Source organism: Scyliorhinus torazame, chromosome 12 (genome assembly GCF_047496885.1).
Source record: "Scyliorhinus torazame isolate Kashiwa2021f chromosome 12, sScyTor2.1, whole genome shotgun sequence".
NCBI lineage: Eukaryota > Metazoa > Chordata > Chondrichthyes > Carcharhiniformes > Scyliorhinidae > Scyliorhinus > Scyliorhinus torazame.
The window spans coordinates 210,414,092-210,429,507 of NC_092718.1; the positions used below are offsets into that span (position 1 = coordinate 210,414,092).

The following is a 15,416-nucleotide window of genomic DNA, read 5'->3' on the forward strand; positions in this document are numbered from 1 at the left end:
AGACTGTGTAAGGAAGGCAGATTTCCCTCCCTAAAGGGACGTTAGCGAACCAGATGGGTTTTTACAACAATCAATAATGGTTACATTTACAGTGCAGAAGGAGGCCATTCGGCCCATTAAGTCAGCACCGGCCCTTGGAAAGAGCACCCTACTTAAGCCCATACCTCCACCCAAACCCCACACCTCTACCCTATCCGCATAACCCCACCTAATCGTTTCTGAACGCAAACGGCAATTTAGCATAGACAATCCACCTAACAAGCATGTCTTTGGACTGTGGGAGGAAACCGGAGCACCCGGAGGAAACCCACGCAGACACGGGGAGAGCGTGCAGGCTCCGCACAGACGGTGACCTAAGTGGGAATCGAACCTGGGATCCTGGAGCTGTGAAGGAACTGTGCTAACCACTGTGCTACAGTGCTGCCCCTTACGTGGTCGCTCATTCCTGAGACGAGCTTTAAATATTCCAGATTTGAAATAAAATTAAGTCATTGAATTTAAAATTCGCCTGCTGCCGTGGTAGGGACATGGGTTCAAATCTCAAAGCATTAGCTTGGGTCTCTGGATAACTAGTCCAGTGACGTAACTGGACTAAATCACTGTCTTCTGGAGCTCTGGAGATGCGATTTGCAATCCCACCATGGCAACTCGGGAATTGAAACTCATTTAATGAATCTGGAGTACAATATGTAATGATATGTATGTAGTCAGGTTAGTGAAGGGTTAATAATTACATCCATGTGTAAATCAAACATTTGAGGGCATTACTAATTCACTGTATTTGAGACAGCCTCTCAGAGAATTCTGGGATAAACACGGTGAGAAGAACAAGGGGAAGCTTAGAGTAGATTGAATGTTGATTAAGAGATAGATAGCACGAGTTTAGATCAGAGTGTAGTTATTGACTAGATAAATTATTGAATACTGTAATACAAATTCAATATCATTTATTATCATCTATAGGGCAGCACGGTGGCACAATGGGTTAGCCCTGCTGCCTCACGGCGCCGAGGTCCCAGGTTCGATCCCGCTTCTGGGTCACTGTCTGTGTGGAGTTTTCACATTCTCCCCGTGTTTGCGTGGGTTTCGCCCCCCGCAACCCGAGATGTGCAGGCTAGGTGGTTTGGCCACACCAAATTGCCCCTTAATTGGAAAAATTAAAAAAGTTAAATTTATTATCATCTGTAGCTCAGTAGAGTGTTCAAACTTCATTTAATTAGTAGTGTAGTAATAAATTAGTTTTGTTTCAATCTTTTGATTGGTATATTCTTTGTCAACACTACATCGGGTTATTCTGGAAGAAAAGGCAACATATTACCAATCATGGTAATATAACACTGTGCAACGAATGAAACTACCAGAATTTCTCAAAAACTGGTTCATTAGTGCTCTGCCTAGGGAACGTGACCTTCTGTCCTTACCTGGTCTGGACTATGGTGATTCCAGACACAACAGCAATGTGGCTGATGCTTAACGACCTTCTGACATGGCCTAGCAAGTCACTCGGTTCAAAGGGCAATTATTAAGGATTATTAAGGGATGTGGGCCAAAGGCAGCTATATGGAGTCAGGCCACAGATCAGCCAGGATCTCATTGAATGGTGGGACAGACTCGAGGGGCTGAATGGCCTACTCCTGTTCCTATGTTCCAGTTGTATTTGAAAACCCACTCTGCATACTTGTTGGCACGGGCCTGTGACAGAGGCACCTGCGGTATGTGTGTGTGTATATGGAATGCGAATATATAGACACACACCACTAATCACAGATGATCACTAGCAATATATTATCTTAAATCCTACTTCAAAAAGGGAAACATAGCGGTTTGTGAGGCATCGTGGGATTGATGGCTAGCTGACTTGGCCATTTGTGAAACCTTGTTAGTTCCCACAGATGTACAGGAGAATGGGACAACCCTAATCAGCAGCTGCTTGTAGCTCCAGTCCGTAACTAGATTAAGATAAAGAAGTCCAAGTCTGTAGGTATCAGGAGGACCCAAGGACCAAGGGCAGACCACGCAGTTCCATGCTGCCTTCCAACCACTTAGCACAGTGGTTAGCACTGTTGCTTCACGGCGCCAGGGTCCCGGGTTCGATTCCCCGCTGGGTCACTGTCTGTGCGGAGTCTGCACGTTCTCCCCGTGTCTGCGTGGGTTTCCTCCGGGTGCTCCGGTTTCCTCCCACAAGTCCCGAAAGACGTGCTTGTTGGGTGAATTGGACATTCTGAATTCTCCCTCTGTGTACCCGAACTGTGGCGACTCGGGGCTTTTCACAGTAACTTCATTGCAGTGTTAATGTAAGCCTACTTGTGACAATAATAATGATTAATTAATTAATTAAGAAATACCCTTCCCCCAACAAAAATCTATCGATCTTCAATTTTAAATCTTTTGGTCTCAGCTCTTGAGGTGGTGTGGGTGGTGTCTCCCTCGGTGTACCCAAACAGGTGCCGGAATGTGGCGACTAGGGGCTTTGCACACATTGCAATGTTACTGTAAGCCCACTTGTGACACAAATAAAGATTGTTATTATTAATTGTTATTGAATTGTGTTCAGCTGAGACAGGCTGTGTAACTGTATAAATGTTGATGATTTCCTATTCTTGGTGGAGAGAAGCACATGGATGAGTCCAGCGACGAGCTCCATGCCGGTGTTAAATCAATAAACTGACATTTGAAGCAGACCCGAGTGTCGCATGATTCGTTTGGATTTATTACCGCTAACACACACCCCCAGGCGAGAGAATCAAAAGAGACAGTCGCGAGCAAACTCACGGCTTCCAGACATGAAACATTGAACAGTCAGCAGTACAATAAAAACACCAGTAAGCTGCAGAGCGGCCTGCATACCCTCAGTAAGTCTCTCAGTATAATCAGCTGCCACCCTTCCATCACCAGTGGCAGTAGCTGCACCTCACTCTCTCCCTCCAGGTCAGTGTTTTTCAAACTTTTTTTCCGGGGACCCATTTTTACCAACCGGCCAACCTCCAGGAGCCATGCTGGCCGACCTTCGCGACCCACGCCGGCCGACCTTCGCAACCCACACCGGCCGACCTTCGCGACCCACGCCGGCCGACCTTCGCGACCCACGCCGGCCGACCTTCGCGACCCACGCTGGCCGACCTTCGTGACCCACGCTGGCCGACCTTCGCGACCCACGCCGGCCGACCTTCGCGACCCACGCCGGCCGACCTTCGCGACCCACGCCGGCCGACCTTTGCGGCCCAGGCTGGCCGACCTTCGCGACCCACGCCGGCCGACCTTCGCGACCCACGCCGGCCGACCTTTGCGGCCCAGGCTGGCGGACCTGCGCGACCCACCATTTTCTCTTACCTTGTTTGTTGCTGACAAAAATGGAGGAAATGGTTTTGGGTCCCTTTGGCCCCAATGGTCCCTTTGTCCTCCCCGAACTTCGGAAAAAAAAGGCTGCGACCATATTTTTAAAAATGCGGCCGCACTGCGCATGCGTGTCCGATCATCTGTGCGCAGTGCGACCAAATTTTTAAAATATGTTCCTAGCCATTTTGAAGGCTGCTCGCAGCTGGCATTATTAAAAGCCAGCTGCTGCTGCTGTTGCGCGCGGATTTGCGCGATCGGGTGTGCCGCGACGGCCAGCTGCGCAGCCGTCCCGACACCCGCCCGCGACCCACCCGCAGGGTCGCGCCCCTAAGTTTGACAATGCCTGCTCCAGGTGACAGAGGCTAAGGAGGTAGCAGCAAGCAAGCAGACACACAGTGCCGGGTACTTGCACTCAAGTCACTCCACCTCTGTCTCTACCCCTGGCAGCTCCCAGCAGCAGACTCTCGAGGCAGGAACAATCATTACCTGAAGCCCACCAACACAGGGCATAGCAGAGGGGCTGAGAAAAGCACTCTCCCCCCATCTTCAATCCGATAGGAAGCCAGCCCAATCCTCCCCTTGCCTCACTCCGGGTCAAAGAAGCAGAAGGGGCAGCAACAGCAAACAGAAATGAGGCATTCAGGCAGTTTTGCAGCCAAAAGCAGGAGCAGACAGAAAACATTACATGCAGCCACTTGGGAATATTTTGTTGATTAATGGTCAACAATACCTTCATACAAAAGGATAAAAACAAACCACTGAACAGTCCACATATCAAAATAACCATGGATCGACAAGGTAAAGGCACCTGTTCACTACAGAATATCAGTACAAACACAGTTACAACAGTATAGTTACACAAATTAACAAATACAATTAAGCAGGAAATGATCAACAGTACAAAGAAGGTACCAGCATCCGAATCAATCCGCCACTCCCTCCCCCTCCCACAGCTCACAGCAGCAGGCGAGCCAGAAAGTCACACTGATGAAGAGTATGGTGGAAGAGCAAGAGAGCACCCCCCTCCAGACTCCCACCACAGAGAAAAGGGGCTGCAGAGACAAACACATAGCCTCCATACATTAAACATGATACGGTCAACAGTATAACAAAGTTACCAGCATCCAAGCCAACTCGTGCTCTCTCTCCTACCCACAACTCCCAGCCGCAGAGCATGATGGAAGAGCAAGTGAACACCTCTTTCTGGACTTCCACCACAGATAAAGGGGCTGCAGCTGACAAACACATGGCCTCCAGACATTAAACATTCAACAGCATAATGAAGTTACCAACGCCAAAGCCAACTCGCGCTCTCTCCCCTTCCCGCAGCTCCCAGTCACGGGGTGTGGCGGGAAAAAGGATGTACACCTCTTTCCGGACTCCCACCACAGATAAAATGGCTGCAGCTACGAAACACACGGAATACAGACATTAAACAGTGAACATTCAACAGCATAGCGAGGGTACCAGTGTCTGAGCCAACTCATACTCTTTACCCTCCCCACAGATCCTAGCACAGGGCATGGCAGAAGAGCGAGTGAATGCCCCTTTCCGGACTCCCGCCACAGATAAAAGGGGCTGTGGCCAACAAACACATGGCCTCCAGACGACAAACAGTAAACAGCCAACTTTACAAAAACTCCCCCTTCCCCCAACCCTCGCCACAACCCCCACAACTCCAGCAGTAGACCCGCAGCATTGGAAAACCACTGAGGGATGAGCGGAACAGTACAGCTGAAAGATCACAGACATAGAGCATGGAAGAAGAGAGAGAGAGAGTGAGAAGAACCCCTCTCCAGCTCTGGCAGTGGTTCAGATACTCCAGGCCACAGAAACAAGAGGGGCTGCAGTAGACTAGCACACAGCCGTTAGGCAGTAAACAGCAAACAGCAATAGTACAATAGCAAGTACACAACTTCCAAACATAAAATATAAACTAGCAACCGTACAAGAAGGAAACAAAACACCGACAATCTGCATGGCTCCCGAACCAGAAACAGTAAACTGCACGATAAAGCCACTAAAAATCTTCATGACCTTCAAGTTGCTCAGTGGACGCGAGCTGCCACTGTTCCTCTCCTGCAGTACATCTGGTCACCTGACTCCAGTCCTTGGTTCACGCCACAGAAGTAAAGAGGCGGCAGTAAGCAGCCACCCGGCGTTCAGTCATTGACCATTAAACAGTCATCAGTACAATAAAACACCCTCAAGGTGCAAGAGCAGTCCTTCATGCCTTCAGCAAGTTGCTCCATTGAATCGGGCCGCCACCCTTCCCCTTTCGTCAGCCCTGGCTGCAGTTGCATCTCGCTCTCCCCCTTTCCTCACTCCAGGCAACAGAAGGAAAAGAGATGCCAGCAAGCAGAAACACGGCTTCCAAGTAGCAACAGCAGCATTTTGGGGCGTTCCACCACCCGCTCTCCTACTGGTAGTGCCAGCAGCCAACTCTCGAGGCAGGAACAATCATGACCTGAAGCCACATCAACACAGAGCATGGCAGAGAGGGTGAGAAATGCACCCCTTCCCCATCTTCAATCCGGTAGTATGCCAGCCAACTCCTCCTCTTGCCTCACTCCAGGTCAAAGAAGCAGAAGGGGCAGCAGCAGCAAACGGAAACTAGGCATCCAGGCAGCTTCGCAGCCAAAAGCAGGAGCACGCAGGAAACACCACCTCCGGCCACTTGGGAATATTTTGTTTATTAAACAGTCAACATCATACAAAAGGGTAAAAAAAGATAAAACCAAATCACTTGCATTACAGTAACCAATAATCAGCATTCGCCATCGGTATAAACACAAATCTCCAACAGAGCAGTTGTACAAAGAAATCCAAATGCACAGTAGGCAGTAAACAGTCAGCAGTATATCAAAGTTCTCCATAGTCTGCAAGAGCATTGCCGTAGAAAACTGCTTGTACTCTCCCCTTACGCAGTTCCTAGCAGAACTTCAACGGTGTAGTTCCAGTGCCTCCAACGTGTGGCTCAGTCAAGTCTGCCTCCAGTTCCGGCAGCAGGACAGTCCATACCTTCCGGAACCGCACTCCAGGCCACAGAGGTAGAAGAGCTGGCAGCAAACAAGCACGCGGCCTCCAGGCAGTGGTAGCTACCAGCAGGAACAAGTAGCAAGTATAGCCTGTGGCTACCTGCAGATGCACCTGAAGCTCAACAAAGTAAACAAAAGTAAATAAAATAAGGTAAAAAGCAAAAAGGGGCCTCCCCTAATAGGGCCTGCAGCCACTTGGAAGCTGTGAAGTGCTCACATTACTTTTTAAAATTAATTTAGAGTACCCAATTATTTATTTTCCGATTAAGGGCAATTTAGCATGGCCAATTCACCTAAACTGCACATCTTTGAATTGTGGAGTGAAACCCACGCAGACATGGGGAGAATGTGCAAACTCCGCACAGACAGTGACCCACGGCTGCGTTTCAAACCCGGGTTCTCAGCGCCGCAGTCCCAGTGCTAACCACGGCGCAACATGCCACCCCTTCACATTACTAACAATGCCAATTCCTATAAGCAATAGCCTTCAGCTGTGCAGCTAGAGGCTGCTCATAGTCAAAGGGAGTTAAAGTGACGATCAACATTTAACCAAGAACAGGACTTTGTCCTGGAAGTGTTTGGTAGGACAGATAAGCAGCAGTTGTAGTTGCCCCTGTTTTGGGTATGCACAATATTGTAGGCCCCGCAGGCACTACGATCCTCACCCCCCCTGCCCAGCCCAAGTGTGGCCCCTGACCTACGACACCCACCCTCCCCCATCCGGGCCCACCCCCCATGGGAGTGCGAAACGGCACCCGCGTGATCTCTTGCTGGGGAGCCGGTTAGTTCCCGGGAGGCCATTAGAGTGGACTGCCATCTCGCTAACGAGATGGAGATTGATCTTAATTGGTGCCAATGATGTTCTCGCCATGTTTGGGCAGGGAATGGAACCCACCACTGGGAACGGGCCGGTTAGATAGCCAATCGACAGGTGGCTGGCGCGGATCCTAATTTTGGCCTCTCCCGGAGGGCCAAGATCTGCATCGGACGCAATGTGATGGGTAAATCATGCCCGAAAGCAGCAAATACCATAACGGTATCTACAGTAGATTATTAAATGCTTCTTCATTTTCTTCATTACTCCTGCACAGGTGATAAATGTGTCGGGTATCTCCGTAGGTGCCGGATTAGCTTCAGCCTGTGACACGCTCATATCCCAGGTAGGTGAAGACTGACTTCCTTTACTAATCAATTTGGAACAATATATTCTAGCAGAGTATCACCCCCCCCCCCCCCCCCCCCCCCCGCCCCCCCCGTGCTATGCTCTGTGACGATGTGGCTTCAGGTCATGATTTCAGCTGAAGGATGCTGCCACCGCCATTGGTGTCACGCTTCCCATTCCCGATTAATTTCCGGCGATTCTGCGCCGGATGGACAGTATGAGCATTGGGTTGGAATAGAGTTGGACACCTATGTGTGACACCCCTTGTGGTAAATAGTTTGCTGACACCCATGGAGAGATTTTAACCTGGCCAGGAGCAGCGACGGGACTGAATGTACCGCTGGTTTTTGGTGTCTGTCTGATTTTAAAATCCGTTTTAAAATGTGCGTGTGTGCAGCGGGGGGGGGGGGGGGGGGGGGGGGGTGGGGGGGCGGTTGATTGGGTGGGGTGTAAGGCTGGTGGTCCACCATAGCCCGTTGTGGGTTTTCCAGTGGATGCATTCGCTTATAATTACTCCACTAATGCCTATAAAATAAGAAAGGTTTGCAATTGTGGAACACATCTTAATGCCAAAAGATGTCCTGCAGTCCTTCACAGTGTCATGGGAATGTCCCTTGAAGAAATGTTTTTGTCTCATCACACGGCTTCAGTGATGTCATTGTGTGGGTGGAGCTGGGCTGTGGCTCTGTGACTTTTTACTTTTGCTTTGAATTTGAAGCTGATTTGTGGCTCTGTGGGTTTTGCTTTCGTTTTGAATTTTGGTCTGGGTTTGAACTGCACAGGTTGAAAGGAGTGTTTCTCTATCTTAATTTTAAAAGCTGTTTCCAGACGACTTGATAACTTAAAAGAAATAATTGCTTTCTGGAAGGAATTCAAATCTGCTGTGTGAAAAGGGGAACACAAGATAACAAGTCTTATACCAGTAAGAGTGCCGTATGCTGAGCCGCGCCTATGAAAAGCGGTTTCTGGTTTTACTGTTATTGAATTGGAACAGTTAAGGGGGAATTCATTATGGGTTATACATAGATTACTGTAGCTGTGTGGGGTCATTATGTTTGTAGTTGATAAAAATTCTTACTGTGTGTGTTTATACAAATGTTAACTAAATTCGTAGAATAAAGCTTGTCTTTTGATGAAACGCGCCTAAGACCTCTGTTGAATAACACCGGAAAGGCAGGCTCTGGTGCTGGGGCGGGCTGCTTAAAGATCCGCGGCCTAGGTTTCCTGAGACTTTGTCCCAGTTGCTTTGTTAAATATTAGGCCCTCTAGCCCTTCCCCCTCACAACCACACCCCATGTGAACATGATGCCAACTCATACCCACAATCCCATGGTCCCGCGTATCCTCCATGCTAACTCAATGCCAACCTCTGGCCCCTTATAGTCCTGTGCCAACCTAATGCTCAACCATGCTCCACCACCACCCTTTTCCCTTATACCGCCTTGTCAACTCACTCAGTATCCATTGTGGGAAAACCTAAGAACACAAGTCGAGATGAAGTAAAATAAAGATCTCAATATGAAATGAAAATCGCTTATTGTCACAAGTAGGCTTCAAATGAAGTTACTGTGAAAAGCCCCTCGTCGCCTCATTCCGGCGCCTGTTCAGGGAGGCAGGTACGGGAATTGAACCATGCTGCTGGCTGCCTTGGTCTGCTTTCAAAGCCAGCGATTTAGCCCTGTGCTAAACAATATCCATTGCAGCTTTCACTATAATACAGAAAGACATCAATTCATGGAAACCCAATCAAAACATTCAAATACCTTCAAGTAGTTAATCCACTATAAAAACGGTGTTATTCATTTTTTAATTATTTTTTCAATTTAGAGTACCCAATTCATATTTTCCAATTAAGGGGCAATTTAGTGTGGCCAATCCATCTACCCTGCACATATTTTTGGGTTGTGGGGGTGAGACCCGCAAAGACACTGGGAGAATGTGCAAACTCCACATGGACAGTGACCCAGAGCTGGGATTGAACCTGGGACCTTGGCGCCATGAGGCAGCAGTGCTAACCACTGTGCCACCGTGCTGCCCTAGTTCTATTCATAACTCAACAATTAAGGCAGCTAATCCTTTAATAACCCCGTGATCTGGCAATCAAACTGTGAACTTGCAGCTTCCTACTAACATGATGATAAGTCGTGGAAAGCAGCCAAGCAAAAGTAATGATGTAATGACAGCCCTTGGGATGTCAATAAATTGCTAGACTTGATTATTTTCAAATCTACTCACACAGGCAGTCTCTTTTTAAATGTAAGGTCTGGGGATTTACAGGACAGCTGCATTTTTGTTGTCTCACGCAGACACAGGCAGGCTATTTTTAAAGGGGTGATTTCAAAGTACTGTACACACCCCTGTCAGCATCAACGGGGCCGAGGTGGAGATGGTTAGCAGTTTCAAATTCCAAGGGGTGCACATCTCCAAAAATCTGACCTGGTCCACCCACGGCGACGCTACCACCAAGAAAGCACAACAGCGCCTATACTTCCTCAGGAAACTAAGGAAATTCGGCATGTCCACATTAACCCTTCCCAACTTTTATAGCTGCACCATAGAAAGCATTCGATCAGGTTGCATCACAGCCTGGTATGGCAACTGCTCGGCCCAGGACCGCAAGAAACCTCAGAGTCGTGAACACCGCCCAGTCCATCACACGAACCTGCCTCCCATCCATTGACTCCATTTACACCTCCCGCTGCCTGGGGAAAGCAGGCAGCATAATCAAAGACCCCCTCCCACCGGCTTACTAACTCTTCCAACTTCTTCCATCGGGCAGGAGATACAGAAGTCTGAGAACACGCACAAACTGACTCAAAAACAGTTTCTTCCCTGCTGTTGCCAGACTCCTAAATGACCCTCTTATGGACTGACCTCATTAACACTACACCCTGTATGCTTCATCCGATGCCAGTGCTTATGCAGTTACATTGTATACCTTGTGTTGCCCTATTATGTATTTTCTTTTCTTCCCTTTTCTTCCCATGCACTTAATGATCTGTTGAGCTGCTCGCAGAAAAATACTTTTCACTGTACCTCGGTACACGTGACAATAAACAAATCCAACCAAGCCATCCAATCCAAATAGCCCAGCTCAGTTTGGGTTTTCCGCATGTTTGAGTCACACCCCAGCAGCAGAAGGCAAAAAGGTGATGATTGATGCATTGGAGGGAGTCAGTGAGTGAGAATGAACTCTTCCTCGAGGCTCTGTGCTATAAATGGAAACTCTCTTAACTTAATTTGCCCAGTTGTTTTGTTAAATATTAGGCACTCTAGCCCTTCCCCCCTCACATCCACTCCCCACGTCAACATAATGCCAACTCAAACCCATGGTCCCTCATATCCTCCATGCTAACTTAATGCCAACCTATGGCCCCTTACAGTCCCGTGCCAATCTAATGCCAATTCAATGCTTCATTTGTTTCCACTAGCAGTAGATTTTTTTTTTATTTGGAAAATATCTTTCTCATTTTCAGACATTTGGCAGCAAGAATTTGAAGCGAATCGGAGTGATTCTTCAAAGAGGGATCCTCATTCTAATGATAACCTGCTTTCCCTGCTGGGCGCTCTTCATTAACACGGAACACATCCTGTTGGCTCTTCGACAATCGCCACAAGTGGCCAAGTAAGAGTGCGTCGATTTCCTTACAGAGAAAAAAAAAACCTCCAAACGTGACACTTGTGTTTCAACACTGTAGGAAGAACTTTCTTGAGGGTGTGAGCAAATGTCAGAAATTATCTGGAAGGTGGAATGAATGTTGGGACATTATTCTTACTCTAAGGTCTCTGACGCTCCCGTCGCAGGCAGAGGAAAGCAAAGGGCAGAGGGTTTTCCAGAGGTTGAGTGCGACGAGAGATGAGACAGTGAACATAGAACGATACAGCGCAGTACAGGCCCTTCGGCCCACGATGTGAGTCAGGCACAATATTTTTGTGGTAAATACAAACAGAAAATGCTGGATAAGCTCAGCAATTCTGGCAGCGTCTGTGGAGAGGGAAGCAGCGTTAGCGTCCCAGATCTAAGCAACCCTTCCACAGAACGGCACCGCTGACGCTCAACATGGTACCAGAGCTGAGGGGTCATATCTGTCGAGAAAGGAGGAACAGGCTGGGCTTTGTGCCTCGAGAAAAGAGGAGCTTGAAGGCTGAGACAAAGACAGGAAATGCTGGGAATGTCCAGGTGCTCTGTGGAAAGAGGAGCTGATCAAAAAGAGGTCATTGGGGTTCGCTGGAGTAGAATTAGAGAAGGTGGCTGGAATTCTTACTTTCACCCTCCCACCCCTTCTGGGAGGCAGACTGTGATGTAAGATTGGGTGGGATGGTGGGGGAGCGTTGCTTATCCCGTCATCTTCCTGCCTCTGCAAGTATTTCACAAGCAGTAATTTGATTTCAGGTGGCCGGCATGCTCACCCTTGGGACAATTGATGGTCACTTAATGGCTTCTTCCTGTCATTGCTGGTATTCTATGGCCTATAGGCTCTGGCCAAGGGGAAGGGCACCCTGTACCTCACAAAGACCCCCACCATTACTACCTTAGCAGCAAAGGCTGCTCATGCTGGAAATTCCCCTTGCCAGTGCCCAGAGGTGGTGCAGCATGCGGGTGCTGTCCTGTGGGGGGAGGGAATCTTTCTGGACAGAGGGGCGGTCTCTGGGGGGAGGGGCGGTTTCTGAATGAAGGGGCAGTTTCTGGGCTGAGGGGCAGTTGGTGAGCAGAAGGGCGGTGTCTGGGGAGGGGTGGTGTCTGTGGGAGGGGCGGTGTCTGGACGGACGGGCAGTGCCTGGGGGAGGGGCGGTATCTGGGGAGGGGCGGTATCTGGGGTACGGGCGGTGTCTGGGGGGGGGTGGTGTCTGGGGAGGGGTGGTGTCTGGGGGAGGGACGGTGTCTGGGGGGAGGGGCGGTGTCTGGGGGAGGGGTGGTGTCTGGAGGTGGGGCGGTGTCTGGGGGTGGGGCGGTGTCAGGGGAGGGGCGGTGTCTGGGAGGGGTGGTGTCTGGGGGGTGGGGCGGTGTTTGGGGGAGGGGCGTTTTCTGGGGAGGGGTGGTTTCTGGGGAGGGGCGGTGTCTAGGGGACGGGGCGGTGTCTGGGGGAGGGGCGGTGTCTGGGGGAGGGGCGGTTTCTGGGGGAGGGGCGGTGTCTGGGGGAGGGGCGGTTTCTGGGGGAGGGGCGGTGTCTGGGGGAGGGGCGGTGTCTGGGGGAGGGGCGGTGTCTGGGGTGGGGCGGTGTCTGGGGGAGGGGCGTTTTCTGGGGAGGGGTGGTTTCTGGGGAGGGGCGGTGTCTAGGGGACGGGGCGGTGTCTGGGGGAGGGGTGGTATCTGAGGGAGTGGCGGTGTCTGGGGAGAGGGACGGTGTCTGGGGTAGGGGTGGTGTCTGGGGAGGGGCAGTGTCTGGGGGAGGGGTGGTGTCTGGGGGAGGGGCAGTGTCTGTGGGAGGGGTGGTGTCTGGGGGAGGGGCAGTGTCTGGGGTAGGGGTGGTGTCTGGGGGAGAGACGGTATCTGGGGGAGGGGCGGTGTCTGTGGAGAGGGTCTGTGTCGGGGAGGGGTGGGGTGGTGTCTTGGTGGAGGGGTTACGGTTTCTAGGTGGGGTGTTTGATGGGAGGGATGTTCCTTTTACTAGTTTCTATCTGGGTGGCCTTTAAAAAGGATCCCTCAACACTTAGAAAAACGAAGTTGCTGGCGAAGGCTATCCAGCCAATGTGATGTCATGAGATCCAACCCTAACAATACAGCAGAGAGAGCCACCATTGGGTCCAGTGGCTTTAACACCACTTTTCCCGTTGCTCTGACTGTATTCGAAAGGGAAGATTCTGCCCGCGATGTCATAAGAACATAAGAACCAGGAGCAGGAGTGGGCCATCTGGCCCCTCGAGCCTGCTCTGCCATTCAATGAGATCATGGCTGATCTTTTGTGGACTCAGCTCCACTTTCCCGCCCGAACACCATAACCCTTAATCCCTTTATTCTTCAAAAAACTATCTATCTTTATCTTAAAAACATTTAATGAAGGAGCCTCTACTGCTTCACTGGGCAAGGAATTCCATAGATTCACAACCCTTTGGGTGAAGAAGTTCCTCCTAAACTCGGTCCTAAATCTACTTCCCCTTATTTTGAGGCTATGCCCCCTAGTTCTGCTTTCACCTGCCAGTGGAAACAACCTGCCCGCATCTATCCTATCTATTCCCTTCATAATTTTATATGTTTCTATAAGATACCCCCTCATCCTTCTAAATTCCAACGGGTACAGTCCCAGTCTACTCAACCTCTCCTCGTAATCCAACCCCTTCAGCTCTGGGATTAACCTAGTGAATCTCCTCTGCACACCCTCCAGTGCCCGTACGTCCTTTCTCAAGTAAGGAGACCAAAACTGAACACAATACTCCAGGTGTGGCCTCACTAACACCTTATACAATTGCAGCATAACCTCCCTAGTCTTAAACTCCATCCCTCTAGCAATGAAGGACAAAATTCCATTTGCCTTCTTAATCACCTGTTGCACCTGTAAACCAACTTTTTGCGACTCATGCACTAGCACACCCAGGTCTCTCTGCACAGCAGCCTGTTTTAATATTTTATCATTTAAATAATAATCCCTTTTGCTGTTATTCCTACCAAAATGGATAACCTCACATTTGTCAACATTGTATTCCATCTGCCAGACCCTAGCCCATTCACTTTGCCGATCCAAATCCCTCTGCAGACTTCCAGTATCCTCTGCACTTTTTGCTTTACCACTTATCTTAGTGTCGTCTGTAAACTTGGACACATTGCCCTTGGTCCCCAACTCCAAATCATCTATGTAAATTGTGAACAGTTGTGGGCCCAACACTGATCCCTGAGGGACACCACTAGCTACTGATTGCCAGCCAGAGAAACACCCATTAATCCCCACTCTTTGCTTTCTATTAATTAACCAATCCTGTACATGCTACTACTTTCCCCTTAATGCCATGCATCTTTATCTTATGCAGCAACCTTTTGTGTGGCACCTTGTCAAAGGCTTTCTGGAAATCCAGATATACCACATCCATTGGCTCCCCATTACCTACCGCACTGGTAATGCCCTCAAAAAATTCCACTAAATTAGTTAGGCACGACCTGCCCTTTATGAACCCATGCTGCGTCTGCCCAATGGGACAATTTCCATCCAGATGCCTCGCTATTTCTTCCTTGATGATAGATTCCAGCATCTTCCCTACTACCAAAGTTAAACTCACTGGTCTATAATTACCCGCTTTCTGCCTACCTCCTTTTTTAAACAGTGGTGTCACGTTTGCTAATTTCCAATCCGCCGGGACCACCCCAGAGTCTAGTGAATTTTGGTAAATTATCACTAGTGCATTTGCAATTTCCCTAGCCATCTCTTTTAGCACTCTGGGATGCATTCCACCGGGGCCAGGAGACTTGTCTACCTTTAGCCCCATTAGTTTGCCCATCACTACCTCCTTGGTGATAACAATCCTTTCAAGGTCCTCACCTGTCATAGCCTCATTTCTATCAGTCACTGGCATGTTATTTGTGTCTTCCACTGTGAAGACAAACCCAAAAAACCTGTTCAGTTCCTCAGCCATTTCCTCATCTCCCATTATTAAGTCTCCCTTCTCATCCTCTAAAGGACTAATATTTACCTTAGCCACTCTTTTTTGTTTTATATATTTGTAGAAACTTTTACTATCTGTTTTTATATTCTGAGCAAGTTTACTCTCATAATCTATCTTACTCTTCTTTATAGCTTTTTTAGTAGCTTTCTGTTGCCCCCTAAAGTGTTCCCAGTGCTCTAGTCTCCCACTAATCTTTGCTACTTTGTATGCTTTTTCTTTCAATTTGATATCCACGGTGAATTTTCCCTCTTTCTACCGTCCTTTCTTTTTGTTGGTATAAACCTTTG

The 15,416-nt window shown here is 49.1% G+C and overlaps 1 protein-coding gene across 1 annotated transcript in view; it reads left to right on the forward strand.

Moving 5' to 3' along the window:
• Nucleotides 1–15,416, forward strand: part of LOC140386942 (multidrug and toxin extrusion protein 1-like) — an 82,943-nt gene that overhangs the window by 17,858 nt on the left and 49,669 nt on the right. Inside the window, exons 3-4 of the mRNA XM_072469855.1 lie at nt 7,466–7,534; nt 11,013–11,161. Of these exons, the coding sequence (XP_072325956.1) occupies nt 7,466–7,534; nt 11,013–11,161 (218 nt within the window). The remainder of the gene's footprint in view (nt 1–7,465; nt 7,535–11,012; nt 11,162–15,416) is intronic.